The sequence below is a fragment of the Rhinoderma darwinii genome, chromosome 2 (assembly GCF_050947455.1).
Source record: "Rhinoderma darwinii isolate aRhiDar2 chromosome 2, aRhiDar2.hap1, whole genome shotgun sequence".
NCBI classification, from domain to species: Eukaryota; Metazoa; Chordata; class Amphibia; order Anura; family Rhinodermatidae; genus Rhinoderma; species Rhinoderma darwinii.
In genome coordinates this window covers 262,043,860-262,058,888 of record NC_134688.1, presented here as the reverse complement: position 1 = coordinate 262,058,888, position 15,029 = coordinate 262,043,860, and the positions used below count along the sequence as shown (strand labels likewise).

Below are 15,029 nucleotides of genomic sequence, written 5' to 3'. Positions count from 1 at the left end.
TCGGTTCTCGAAGTCCAAATTCTGGTATCGTGACATCTCTAGTGTCTGCACTGCCAGAAGCTGGGCGTTGTGAAGAGAAGTGGATGATACTTCTCGTCAGAACGCCCAGCTAGTAAAAGTAGTAAAAACGCCCCGATGTACGCACATAATACACGCCCACTTAGACTTTTACTGTAAACACGCCCAGTTGGACTTTTGCAAGCCTCATTTGCATAAATACAAAAAAAAGGTCATAACTTGGCCAAAAATGCTCGTTTTTTAAAAATAAAAACGTTACTGTAATCTACATTGCAGCGCCTATCTGCTGCAATAGGAGATAGGGGTTGCAAAATCTGGTGACAGAGCCTCTTTAAAGGAACAGTGTCATCACAAATAATTTTTTTATATGTTAAAGATGTTAGTGCTTTAATAAAAACGTTTATTTTCATTTGTGTGTTTGTGTTTTACTGTTTCTTATTTTTACACTTTTTCTTCCCTATGGGGGCTGCCATTTTTTGTTCCATTTCTGTGTGTGTCGATTAACGACACACACAGACATGGAACACGGCAGCCACAGTCCCATAGGGACTGCGAACGGCTCCCGTCCCATTGACTGCCGTGTACGGCGTCTGTGTGGGAACTGCGCATGCGCCGCTCCCACACAGTCCTATTCGAAATTGGCGCCGTCCGGCGCCATTTTCCTGTGGACCGGAAGTCGCGGCCGGACAGTAATATTACTACTTCCGGTCGCGGCTTCCGGACTTGTGCACATGGAACAGCGGCAGCAAAGGGAGCGGACGGGCCGGAGGGAGCCGCGGCGGCAGGAGCAGGTAAGAGATTTCAATGTATGTTCGTGTTTGTGTGTGTTTACTACTGTATGTAAACCTACTACACTGTGGGTTACCTCAAAAAATGGCGACACACAGTGTAGGAGGTTAAACCTTTCAAACCCCTCGTTTATCCCGGCACTAGCCAGGATAAAGGAGGGGGGGATGCTGAGAGCTCACTAGAGCGAGGGCTTTTAACCCAATGTTGCAATGCTGCAATTTTGGGAACAGCTCCATCTAGTGACCAAAAATGGGTAGTATTATAAATTAGAAATAATTTATAATATTACATGGACTCGTGCAAAAAAATAAAAAAAATTTGAACAATGTTTAATCACCCACACACTAAATGTTTAATTTTTAAAAAAAAAACATGTTTTTCTGGCAACACATTCCCTTTAAGATCTTTTCAGGCCCGGTCATTAAGGGGTTAATGCTATTGCTTTTGTATTTTGAAGCATGAGTTTAAAGAGTAGATCTTTTGATAACCTTTATATTTGTGGCTGTGTACTCATTATTGCTTGTTCATTTTTTGCAATTTAGATAAATGATATAACATTAAACTCAAGGTGGTTGAGTTGCTGTAGGCAGTCGGAAGCAAGCCAAGCGAACACCTTTCTCTCCAGGGGAACTTGGAGATACCCAAAATCTCCCCAAGGTTCTGAGAAGAGGCTGAAGACTGCGGGAATCTGTACTTGTGCTGTGCTTGTCACGAGGACCAATATTGTTTGACTAGGCAAATAATGGGTCAACTTGTCCAGTGTTGTTGATAAACCTTTTAAGCCTTTGTGGACTATACCTGTTCTCAACATGTCACCCACCAGTGTAGTCTATGGACTGTATACATTGCAGGGGAATGCATGAAATCAATCTAGCCTACTAATATTATAGTAAGTTATTTCAGCAGAGTACCACTTCTTAGTGAGTATGTAGGATAGAGTCTAAATAGTTTTTTGCATTTTTCTTGGCAACATCCACAAAGGATTAACAGGCCATTTGATTAGGCAAAATATTTGATCTTTGGTAGAATATAACCCGCAGAGGCCTAGGGAGAGTCAAATTGCTTCTAGCTACTGTACAACGGGTTGCATATAAAAATCACACCACCCTCTGTAACAGGAATGCTTTTCAGTTCTCACCTGTGAATCTTCCTGTTTCTTTTTCAGAACCCAGACTCCAAAATGATGCAGATTAACCTAACTGGCTTTCTAAATGGCAAAAATGCTCGGGAATTTATGGGTGAGCTGTGGCCGCTTCTTTTGAGTGCACAAGAAAATATTGCTGGTATTCCTACAGCATTTCTTGAGTTAAAGAAGGAAGAAATAAAGCAGAGACAGGTATGTTTAATTTACAGAAGAAAGGAACAGCTCTCAAGTTCGGGTAATTCTTCAAGTGATTTTATTTACACACTTTTTACTCAGAACCATGAAAACACTGCTTGTGAAACAAATTACTTTTTTAAAGCAACTTTTCAGGTCATACCCTTCATCAGGCTGCTAAATTGTAGACCTCTCTAAAAGTGTATAAATTAAAGGGAATGTGTCGCTAGTTAAACCGTTATTATATACATGATTAGACATTGTTCTAATTTTTTTTATTTTTTCACAAGTCAGGAAATATTATAAATTAGATTCTAATTTATAACATTTACATGTGTTGGTCACTAGAGGGAGCAATTCCCAAAATTGCAGCATTGGCATGTGGTAACCTCATTGCTTTTTGCTGCAAAATTGGAGAAGACACACTAGCTCTAGCGTCCTCAAACAATCCCCCCTCCTTTATCCTGGTTAGTGCCAGGAGAAAAGAGGGGGTTGAATGTTCAAACCTCCTACACTGTGTGTCGCCATTTTTTGAGCGAATTCACAGTGTAGAAGGATTAGATACAGTGGTAAATACACAGTATAACACGAACATACACAATCATAACTTACCTGCCGCCGCCCCGTCCACTCCTAGTCCTTGCTTCTGAACATATGGACGGAAGCCGCGACCGGAAGTAGTCCTCTTACTGTCCGGCCGCGACTTTCGGTCCACATGAAAATGGCGCCGGATGTCCTTCCTTTTGAACTGTGTGGGAGCGGCGCATGCGCCGTTCCCACACAGACGGCGTACGCTATAGTGAATGGAACGGCTCCCGTTCGCATTCACTATGGGGATGTATGTGCCGTATTCCATCTTTGTGTCGTTAATCGACACATACAGAGATGAAAAAAAAAAAATGGCAGCCCCCATAGAGAAGTAAAAAAAAGAAAAAAGTAAAACGCAAATAAAATTTATTTTAATAACATACTAAAAGCAAAAACATAAAAATTATTTTTCCCGTGACACCTTCCCTTTAATAGACAACTGGTGGGTGTTTATACTTTTCACCAACTGGGCTGCACTGTAGCTGCCGTATTCCATCTGTGTATGTGTCGTTAAGAGACGCATACACAGATGAAATAAAACATGGCAGCCCCCAGTACAGTAAGAAAGTGTCAATAAAAACGGGGTGTGTGTGAAAAATTAAATAAAGTCAATATAATATTTTATTAAATAAAAACAAACGAATTAAAAAAAAAAAATCAATCATGATACTGTCCCTTTAAATAGGCTCTGTCACCAGATTATAAGTGCCCTCTCCTACATAATCTGATCAGTGCTGTAATGCAGATATTAGTGGTTTTTATTTTGAAAAACGGTCATTTTTGAGCAAGTTATGAGCAATTTTAGATTTATGCTAATTAGTTTCTTAATAGACAACTGGGCGTGTTTATACTTTTTACCAACTGGTTGTTGTACAGAGGAGTGTATGAAGCTGACCAATCAGTGACCAATCAGACTTATACACTTCTCATTGTTCCAGCCCATTGTTACAGTGTGATTGTGCAGTGAAAGAAGCTGGGCTGGAACAATGAGAAGTGTATGATGCTGATTGGTCACTGAGTGGTCAGCCTCATACACTCCTCTGTACAACAACCAGTTGATAAAAAGTATAAACACGCCCAGTTGTCTATTAAGAAACTAATTAGCATAAATCTAAAATTGCTCATAACTTGCTCAAAAATGACCGTTTTTCAAAATAAAAACCACTAATATCTGCATTACAGCACTGATCAGATTATGTAGGAGAGGGCACTTATAATCTGGTGACAGAGCCTCTTTAAAGGGACAGTATCATGATTGATTTTTTTTTTTTTTAATTCGTTTGTTTTTATTTAATCAAATATTATATTGACTTTATTTAATTTTTCACACACACCGTTTTTATTGACACTTTCTTACTGTACTGGGGGCTGCCATGTTTTATTTCATCTGTGTATGCGTCTCTTAACGACACATACACAGATGGAATACGGCAGCTATAGGGCACAATGCATGGGAGCCGTTCATTGCTTCTGCCTTCTGGCTCTGTACTGCGCAGACGCAGTTCAGAGCCACACAGCAGAGAAACTGGTTTGTAGGGAGAAAGCAGGTGCAATTATGAAGACCGGCCGCACTGCAGGTGAGGTGTGTCTGTGTCTCTCTCACAGACCCCCGCTCTCGTGCCCCCCCCCCCCCCCCCAATCCGCTACGGACCGTGTCAGGGCGGCTTGCGTTGTGTTCCCTCCCGCGAGAACACACACAAAGGCTGGTGGTTCTGCAGAGCTCTGTCTATGTGCGCAGAACCACCAGCATGTGTGTGTTCTCACGGGAGGGAACACAACGCAAGCTCCCTTGCCATTTAGCTAGATAGAAACTATTGACCGTTCAGGGGCTTATTTACATATCGGGCACCAAATAAAGATTTATTTGAAAGTCCTCTAAGAATTCAATTTTATAAAAATTGCTCTATACCATAAAGAAATCACTGATCTTGAGTGTGTCTTCTAGATTGAGCAGGAGAAGTTGGCATCTCTGAAGAAGCAAGATGATGATAAAGATAGAAGAGATAAAGATGACCGGGATAAAAGAGATCGATCTAGAAGTCCACGAAGGTGATTTTTTGTTCTTTGTAAGCAAACCTTGTTTGTTGCCTGTTTGACTTAAAATGTTAACCTGATATAAAATCGCCTTAACCCCACGTAGGCGAAAATCTAGATCCTCTTCACCAAGGAGAAGGTCATCCTCACCACGGCGGAGGTCTCCAAGCAGAAGAGAGAGGAAGAGAAGCCACTCTCATTCGCCACGGCACAAGACGAAAAGTCCTAGCCCTCCTCCGGTTCTTGACAAAAGTGAGCCTGAGGTACAAGAACCTGAGCCATCACTTAAAGTGAAGGAGCCATCTGTACAAGAGGCCACATCATCTAGGTAACAGCACTTTTTTTTTTTTTTTTATCATGACCATTATTTGTAGAGATGGAAGTACAGATTTAAAGTGGCTTGCCAGGGATTGCTTTGATCATTTAGATGTTCATCTATAAGGATATGTGCACACAGTGTTTTCAGGCGTATTTCGGGGCATTTACGCCTCAAAAAACGGAAGCAGAATGCCTACCAACATCTGCCCATTGATTTCAATGGGTAATACGGCGTTCTGTACTGACGGGGCGTTTTTTTACGCCTCATTTTCAAAAAAACGGCACGTAAAAAGGCACCCGCAAAAAAAGTGCAGTTTTTGGAGGCGTTTTTCATTGACTATAGAAAAACCGCTCAAAAACGCGAGTTTGCTTATAGAACGGCTGAAAATCAGGCGCGGTTTTCCCTTGACAACAGCTCCGTATTTTCAGACTTTTGGATTTTGTGTGTGCACATACCCTTATATCCTTCCTGTAATAAACATTAGCAATCCATGCACTGACTTCCTGGTGAGCTTGTGGTTAGGATAAGCAGCAATGACACTGTTTTCCATAGTGAAAAGGCCATGTTCAGCTGTGTTTGATTTAAAAATTAACGGCATGCTGTGAATTTCTGCCGTAGATTTCACGGTTTGCAATGCAAAGGGTGAAATCCGCTGTGGAAAATATTGGCCACATCAAGAGTTGCACAATGCATTGAAATATCAATACTATTTAGATGCCGTGCACCCTCAAACGGTTCAATACCGCTAATTCATGTATTTCAATACTAAGCTGTGCATTATAATGATGGGGATAACGGCGGAGATCAGAGGTTCCTGAGATCTCTGCCATTAGAGGGGGGCTTTGGCTGTGTAATACATTGCCCTGCACCTGATCGCGCACAGACTTGCTAAGCCCGCACGGTCAGCGTAATGTGGCCGACGCTACACTAATGAGCGACGGCACTGAAGAAAAAAAACCTATGTTCTGTCTTCAGTGCAGTTCGTTAGTGCAGCGCCGGCCACATCGCATCATGCTGGACGTGCAGGTATAGCAAGTGTGTGCGATCAGGAGCAGGGCAATAGCTGTATTACACAGCCGCAGCTCGCTCTAACGGCAGAGATCCAAGGAACCCCTGCCGTTATCCCCTTGAATGCTGCGATCAAAGCTGACCGAGGCATTCTAGGGGGGAGGGATACCCCTTTGATTGCATCACAGGATATGGCATATATGGGCAGGCAGCCCTGGGGTAGATTGAAGGACCCCAGGGCTGTCTGACCATATTTCCTGTTAGGTTATACTTTGGTATGATCTAGCAACTGCGTGTTTACGATCAGTGCACAGGCTAATGTACTGGCATATAGATATGCCAGTACACTAAAATTTAAATTAAAAAAAAAACCTGTAACAAAAGGTTTTGTTTTTAAAATAAGGCCTTGTTCACACGGCGCTCCAAAAAAAGTGTAAACGCGTCAAACGCTAGCGGTTTTGCAAAGAGCTTTTTAAAGTACAGGCGTTTTTCACAGCGTTTTGAGGGCGCGTAATTAGGACTCCAATTGACTATGGGAATTAGGCCCTTAACACGCGTCGAATACACGGTGTGAACAAGGCCTAAAACTTTCAATACAAGAAATATAGCCATTAAGTATTGTCGCGACCTTAAAAACATGCACAACAAATCTAAAATAAACTGCGTTCTATCACTTATTAATGTGAGGCACGAGGTATTATGAATTTTGAACCTCCCATGTGCCTCATATTAATAGTAGTTAACCCTATCATGTGCCTCACACATTAACCCAATGTTGTCCATTATGACTGAGAAACATGATGGGGTTAATTACTATTAATGTGAGGTACAGGGAGGTTCAAAATTCATCACACCACGTGCCTCACATCAGAAAATAGAAGAACTTTTTATTCTTTTGTTTACTGTTGGAAAAGTATCGTTTTGGTATCGAATCGCAATACTACACAAAGTCCAAATTCTGATATCGTGACAACCCTAGCCACCTCTCAACTCTAACTACAGAAATGCTTCCCTTGTTCCCTTTGGATGAAAACCGATGTGTGGGTTAACAAATCTCCTGTATGTTAGAATTATTCAAAGGGTGCTGATCTTCCTTCCGCTTGTATGTTACTGCCCGTTTGACTCTGGTCATCTCACCCCCTATCTTTTCAGATGGTTTGCGGTGACTCACCTCTACTGCAATATCTGGCTCTATGGGAAGAGCCTTCTTGCCAGACAACAATCTCTTTCCATTATACCTGCTCTAAATACAGCACTAAATTTTTGTGTGGTCAACCTACCTTCCGATGTGATGCATGCATCTCCTGGTCAAGCATCTGTGGTACTTGCACCTCCACCACCCCCAGAATTGCTCATGCCTGCTGTGTGAGGACTGAACCTTTTACTCCCTTTCTAGGAACGCTGGTGACCTTGCTAACATCACCAAGTCCTTTCTGATCAGCTACCTCTGCAATCTTTGTCAATGCCTTCCTCATGTGGCAGACCCCAAAAGTGTGCTAGATCTAGACGACGAACTTAAATTTCCCCGTTCTCTTCTGTCTCTCCTCCTCCCCTGAAGCACGTTCCGGTGCTTTCTACTGTCCCAGGGAGGCATTTTCAGAAGGGGAGCTTTCTGAATCCGACTCTGATTTGTATGACAAATAGTCCCTCAAAACTGTCCACTTCTGTTGAAGCTCTAATTAAGGTAGTCCATGAAACCTTACAGGTTAACTGACAAGGTACTTTCACCTAATTCGGTTTTCTTCCTTCAACCTCCGTGGTCCCAGTAAGTTTTTCCTGCGCTTTCTGAACTTGAGGAAGTAGTTTTTAAAGAATGGAAACACCCAGACAAGAAGTTCACTCACTATAGCCGGTTGGATGTTATGCATCTCTTTTTCAGGAAGGTGTTTCCTCCAAGTGGAATAAGCTTCCGGTGGTGGACCCTCTGGTCTCCCGCCTGGCCAAGGCTACTACTTTACCTATGGCAGAAGCAACTTCATTCAGACATACTCAGGACCGCCGAGTGTAGACCTTTGCCAAGTTAGCCTTTGAGGCTACTGGTTACACCACACATTCTATTTTTGCCCTATATTCAGCTCCTTCGAATGAATTTGTAGACCTTTCCCATCACCTGTCTAATGCGAGCAAGAGGAATCTCTTGACTCTGCTCGTCTGGTGGCTCACCTTCTACTATCTCTAGCTCCTAAGTGGTCTGACTGAACTTCCCTTTTTCAGGTTCCCAACTAGTATGTCAAGGTCCAGTCTGAAATCTTCCATGGAATAAGAGTTTCTTTCCTCACTGGACTTTAAGGACACATATTTACACGTTCCTATTTTCCAGTCCCACCAGCGCTTTGCAGTGCCTCCTCACTATTACCAGCTTGTGGCTCTTGTTTGGTCTGGCTAAGGTCTCGAGAGTTTTCACTACAATCCTATCAGTGATGGCGCTCCTTCGGACAAGGGGGTTGTCGGTCACCCTGTATTTGGATGACATCTTGATTAAGTCCCCTACCAGGGAGGCTTACATGGCTGCTTTCCAGATCACTCTAAATACCTTATGCCGACTCCATTGTCAACTGATCTAAATCTTGCCTGTCTTCCTGGCCATGGCCTTCAACACTCCGTCAGCGAGAATGTTCCTTCCCCAGGAAACATCTGTTCATAAGGAGCAAACCTCGACCTGTAGGATGGCTTCACCGACTTTTCTCCCCCTATGCATGAGCACCATGGTAGATTCGATCAAAGCCATTCCCTTCATGGAGTTCCACACTCGCCCCTTCAGCAAGCGATCCTCTCTCCTGGTGAAACCTTTCTCTAGACTCCTTGGCTCAGCGGATCCTCCTCCTCCTGATGGCTGTGTGTCAGACCCTCTAGTGGTGGATCTCTTCCCCCATCCACCCCCCCTCCTTCTGCTGAACTGTCAGATGCTCTGGGTTGAGAAGGAACTTTCCAGTAACCTCCCGGCTTGGACTGTGGTCCCCACAGTTTTAATCTCTCTCCATTATTGCTGGAGTTGATGGCCTTTGTCTGGACATCACTTCTGTCCGGCCATCTGGTTCGAGTCCAAATGGAAAATATCACGGCCGAAATTGCGGAGGCCGCAAAGATTCTCATCTGTGCTCTTGGCGGTGCACATCCCAGGTGTCAACAACTGGGTCGCGGACGTCCTCCATGAAGAACCGGTGAATCCCCAGGAGTGGTCTCTTCACCAGTAGAACATTGCTCAGATCTGCACCAGGGGGCAGGCTGAATATGAACCTGATGGCGTCCAGGTTCAATCGCAAGGTTCCCTACTTCGTCAGAGCCCGGGATCCAGGGGCCTACGCAGTGGATGCTCTCATGGATCCGTGGAATTTCTTCAGTCTCCTCTATTTATTTCCCCCTCTGCCTTAGCTCCTCTGACAGCTCAAGGCTGAAGGTTCCAGCCATCCTTGTGGCGCCAGATTGTCCGCTTCATTGTTGAGACGTGGTGATCCCACTAGCCAATGCCCTATGGCACTTCTCCGTCTCAATGTCCTCTCTTTGGGACCTCTTTCCCCAGTATTTAAGGTTGCTACATTCAATGGCATGGCTGTTGAAGCTGTCGACCTGAGGGCACGTGTTTTGTCAGAATATGTTGTTCACGCCATGCTGAAGGCTTGGAAGCATTTATCATCGCACCTGGAAGACTAACTTTCGTTAATGTGAGTTCTTTCCTTCTTCCATGGTTCCCTAGATCAGGGTTTAGCCCTTAGCTCACTTAAAGAGGCTCTGTCACCACATTATAAGTGGCCTATCTTGTACATGATGTGATAGGCGCTGTAATGTAGATTACAGCAGTGTTTTTTATTTAGAAAAACGATCATTTTTTACGGAGTTATGACCTATATTCGCTTTATGCTAATGAGTTTCTCAGTGGACAACTGGTCTTGTTTTACTATATGACCAAGTGGGCGTTGTGAAGAGAAGTGTATGACGCTGACCTATCAGTGACCAATCGGCGTCATACACTTCTCTCCATTCATTTACACTGCAACTAGCGATATAGCTATGTCGCTATTTGCAGTCACATAAACACACTATAACGCTACTCATGTGTCATGACGATGAATATACGTTACCTCCAGCCAGGATGTCATGTGTATTCATTCTCCTGACCACTTCTGTAACGTCTCTGGGATTTACAGCGCAGCAGGCGTAGTCCACGCGAGATTACGATGTAAACTGTCATTCACAGCGAGATCTCGCTGGGCTGTGCTGTAAATCACACAGACGCAGCAGAAGTGGTCAGGAGAGTGAAGACACGTCACGTCCTGGCTGGAGGTAATGTATATTCATTGTCATGACACATGAGTAGCGTTATAGTGTGTTTATGTGGCTGCACATAGCGATATATCTATATCGCTATCTGCAGTGTAAATGAATGGAGAGAAGTGTATGACGCCGATTGGTCAGCGTCATGCACTCCTCTGTACAACGCCCACTTGGTCATATAGTAAAACACGCCCAGTTGTCCATTGAGAAACTCATTAGCATAAAGCTAATATAGGTCATAACTCTGTCAAAAATGATCGTTTTTCTAAATAAAAAAACACTGCTGTCACCTACATTACAGCGCCGATCACATAATGTACAAGATAGGGCACTTATAATGTGGTGACAGAGCCTCTTTAAGAGCTAGGTGGCACTTTCTGTCCTGTTCAGTTGCCCATTGACCTAAGTCAGATATTAGGACCTTTCTACAGGGGGGTTGCTTACGCGGCTCACCCTTATCATCCTTCGATTCCTTCGTGGGGTCTGAACTTGGATTTGGTGGTTCTGAAATCCTCTCCATTTGAATCTTTGCAAAAAGTCTCCCTTCACCTTCTCTCATGGAAGGTGGTTTTCCTGTTGGCTGTAATTTCCATCTGGATGGTCTCCAAACTGGCAGCTTTGCTGTACCGCTTTCCATTACTGACTCTTCATCAGGATAAGCCGGGGCTCCGTCCGGTGCTTTCCTTTTTTACCCAGGGTCTTTAGTCCTTGACCTGAATGAGGACATTGTTTTTCTTTGTTTGCCTGTCTCCCTGTCATCCAAAGGGAGTGTTCTCTCAACAACATGGATGTTGTCTGCGCTCTGCGGACTTGCATTTCTCTCACTGCTTCCTTTTCGGAAGTCTGATTCCTTGTTTAGCCTCCCGAAGGGTTCCAGGAAGGGGTTGGCGGCCGTTAAGGCTACTATCACCCAATGGATTTGGGAGGCTATTCGCAAGGCTTACTGGGTCTGGGGTAAGGAAACCTCTTTTCGGATTATGGTCTACTCTACCAGAGCGCTTGCGGCTTCCTGGGCTGTGCGCAATCAGACTTCTGCTATTCCTTTTTTCAAGATGGCTATGTGGTCTTCCTTGCACACTATTGTCAAATTCTATCAGGTGCACACTTTTTTGCTTCTGCAAATGCTTCTCATGGACGCAAGGTCTTGCAAGCATCAGTGGAGTTGGTGACCGTTTCCTTGGTTTTTTTTTTTCTCTTCCTGCCCTTGGGGACTGGTTTAGGAATTCCCACAGTCTGTCCCCCAATGCAACGAATGAGAAAACAGTACTCGCCGTAAAATAAATTTCTCGTCCAGTCCATTGGGGACACGGTTACCACCGATTTTTTTGTTTGTTCAATGTTTTCAAGGTTGTCAGTAGGAGGGATGCTCATCTATCGTCTTGACTACCGTTTACCTTGTTTCTGCTTCTCATACTGCTTATAAACCGACTGTATTAGCTCAGTTTCTGTAGGTTGGGCATATCCTGTAGGAGGGGCTACAATTTTAATTCTTTAGTATCCAGCCTCCTAGCGGCAACAGCATACACCCACGGTTTGTGTCTGCCAATGAACTGGATGAGAAAAGGATTTTACGGTGAGTACTCAAAAAATCCTGTTTTCTTGTTCATTGCATTGGGGGACAGACCTTGGGAATTCCTAAAGCAGTCCCCAAGGGCGGGATCAGAAAAAAAGGATTTGGTTTATGTGCGGGTACTTGAATTTCCCTGCTCATCCCTATTACTGATAGTCCTCTTAACAGACTTATTTTAGGTAATTGCTATGAATGCAATATAAGCAAAAATTTGTGATCCTTGATTTCAAGTGTGTTTTTTATTTTATCCGTAATGTTAAGATAATTCAGTGACTGGATGCTATGGGCAGTGCTGACTATTTGGCCACATGCACTTGCGTCCGCATACTATCCAATTGCGGAGCTGCAATTGCGGATAGTATAGAGCACGTTATATCCTATGGGCCAATGCACACGATGGTTGTTTCCACGGTCTGTGTATTGCACAAAAATGTTTACAGGCCGCATTTGCGGTCCGGGCTCATTAAACTGAATGCACATCTTATGTGTGCACGGTCCGTGATTGCGGATGGCCTGCGGATGACAATCCTCGGGCTGTCCGTGCAGTAATCACGGGCCGTGCGTACAGCTACGGTCATGTGCATGGGGCCTTTGTCTGCATTAGTTTTTATGTATCTGGCCCCCCTGCCTTTCTATCATCCATCATGTACTTGTCGACCTTATGTTCAGGACGCAGTTTTTCCAAGAAAACCATTCTTTGTTTGCATCGTTAAACTTGGGATCTATGGTTTTCAAAAGATCTATATTGAGGGTTTTCTTCTTTTCCAGTGATATAGTTAAGATCTCCAAACCTGATTCTGCACCAGATACCAAGGATGCATCACCAGAGCCAATTGTGCGGAAAATAAAAGAGAAAGAGAGGCATCGTCACAGGTCTCGTTCACGTTCAAAATCAAAGTCGAAATCACGTTCCCCTTCTCATTCTAGACCACGGAGACGGCATCGTTCAAGATCCAGGTAGATTTTAGACCTTTTAGATTATAACCTCTTAACATTTTTATCTTTTTTTTTTTTTGTTTGAGTAGTTTCAAAAAGGTCCTTTTAATTTTGATCTCATCGAGGATATTAATGCAATGATTATGTAATAGGTCCTACAGCCCCAGAAGGCGTCCTAGCCCCCGACGTAGACTATCTCCTCGAAGGAGAAGTCCGCCTCGTCGAATGCCTCCCCCACCTAGGCACAAGAGAAGCAGAAGTCCGGTTAGACGGTAAGTATTTGATAACCTAAGGCTGGGTTCACACGACCACATTAACGTCCGTAATGGACGGACGTATTTCGGCCGGAAGTACCGGACCGAACTCTGTGCAGGGAGCCGGGCTCCTAGCATCATAGTTATGTACGATCCTAGGAGTCCCTGCCTCTCTGCAGGACAACTGTCCTGTACTGTAATCATGTTTTCAGTACAGGACAGTAGTTCCACGGAGAGGCAGGGACTCCTAGCATCGTACATAACTATGATGCTAGGAGCCCGGCTCCCTGCACTGAGTTCGGTCCGGGACTTCCGGCCGAAATACGTCCGTCCATTACGGACGTTAATGTGGTCGTGTGAACCCAGCCTAAGAGTTCTCATTATATAAATTTAGTTTAAATATATACAGTGAAGGAAATAAGTATTTGATCCCTTGCTGATTTTGTAAGTTTGCCCACTGTCAAAGTCATGAACAGTCTAGAATTTTTAGGCTAGGTTAATTTTACCAGTGAGAGATAGATTATATTAAAAAAAAAAACACGAAAATCACAGTCAAAAATGATATATATTTATTTGCATTGTGCACAGAGAAATAAGTATTTGATCCCCTACCAACCATTAAGAGTTCAGCTTCCTCCAGACCAGTTACACGCTCCAAATCAACTTGGTGCCTGCATTAAAGACAGCGGTCTTACATGGTCACCTGTATAAAAGACTCCTGTCCACAGACTCAATTAATCAGTCTGACTCTAACCTCTACAACATGTGCAAGACCAAAGAGCTTTCTAAGGATGTCAGGGACAAGATCATAGACCTGCACAAGGCTGGAATGGGCTACAAAACCATAAGTAAGACGCTGGGTGAGAAGGAGACGACTGTTGGTGCAATAGTAAGAAAATGGAAGACATACAAAATGACTGTCAATCGACATCGATCTGGGGCTCCATGCAAAATCTCACCTCGTGGGGTATCCTTGATCCTGAGGAAGGTGAGAGCTCAGCCAAAAACTACACGGGGGGAACTTGTTAATGATCTCAAGGCAGCCGGGACCACAGTCACCAAGAAAACCATTGGTAACACATTACGCCGTAATGGATTAAAATCCCGCAAGGTCCCCCTGCTCAAGAAGGCACATGTACAGGCCCGTCTGAAGTTTGCAAATTAACATCTGGATGATTCTGAGAGTGATTGGGAGAAGGTGCTGTGATCAGATGAGACTAAAATTGAGCTCTTTGGCATTAACTCTACTCGCCGTGTTTGGAGGAAGAGAAATGCTGCCTATGACCCAAAGAACACCGTCCCCACTGTCAAGCATGGAGGTGGAAACATTATGTTTTGGGGGTGTTTCTCTGCTAAGGGCACAGGACTACTTCACTGCATCAATGGGAGAATGGATGGAGCCATGTACCGTCAAATCCTGAGTGACAACCTCTTTCCCTCCACCAGGACATTAAAAATGGCTGGTGGCTGGGTCTTCCAGCACGACAATGACCCGAAACATACAGCCAAGGCAACAAAGGAGTGGCTCAAAAAGAAGCACATTAAGGTCATGGAGTGGCCTAGCCAGTCTCCAGACCTTAATCCCATCTAAAACTTATGGAGGGAGCTGAAGATCCGAGTTGCCAAGCGACAGCCTCGAAATCTTAATGATTTACAAATGATCTGCAAAGAGGAGTGGGCCAAAATTCCATCTAACATGTGTGCAAACCTCATCATCAACTAGAAAAAACGTCTGACTGTTGTGCTTGCCAACAAGGGTTTTGCCACCAAGTATTAAGTCTTGTTTGCCAAAGGGATCAAATACTTATTTCTCTGTGCACAATGCAAATAAATATATATAATTTTGACTGATTTTCTTTTTTTTATATATATATATATAATCTATCTCTCACTGGTAAAATTAACCTAGCCTAAAAATTCTAG

General features: G+C 43.8%; 1 protein-coding gene across 7 annotated transcripts in view; it reads left to right on the top strand.

Annotated features, from left to right (window-relative positions):
• SRRM1 (serine and arginine repetitive matrix 1) overlaps positions 1–15,029 on the top strand; it is a 50,373-nt gene that overhangs the window by 19,222 nt on the left and 16,122 nt on the right. For all 7 annotated transcript variants that reach the window (XM_075853225.1, XM_075853222.1, XM_075853224.1 and 4 more), the window contains 5 exons: positions 1,973–2,143; positions 4,659–4,762; positions 4,854–5,075; positions 12,685–12,873; positions 13,005–13,124. In XM_075853225.1, the coding sequence (XP_075709340.1) occupies positions 1,973–2,143; positions 4,659–4,762; positions 4,854–5,075; positions 12,685–12,873; positions 13,005–13,124 (806 nt within the window). The remainder of the gene's footprint in view (positions 1–1,972; positions 2,144–4,658; positions 4,763–4,853; positions 5,076–12,684; positions 12,874–13,004; positions 13,125–15,029) is intronic.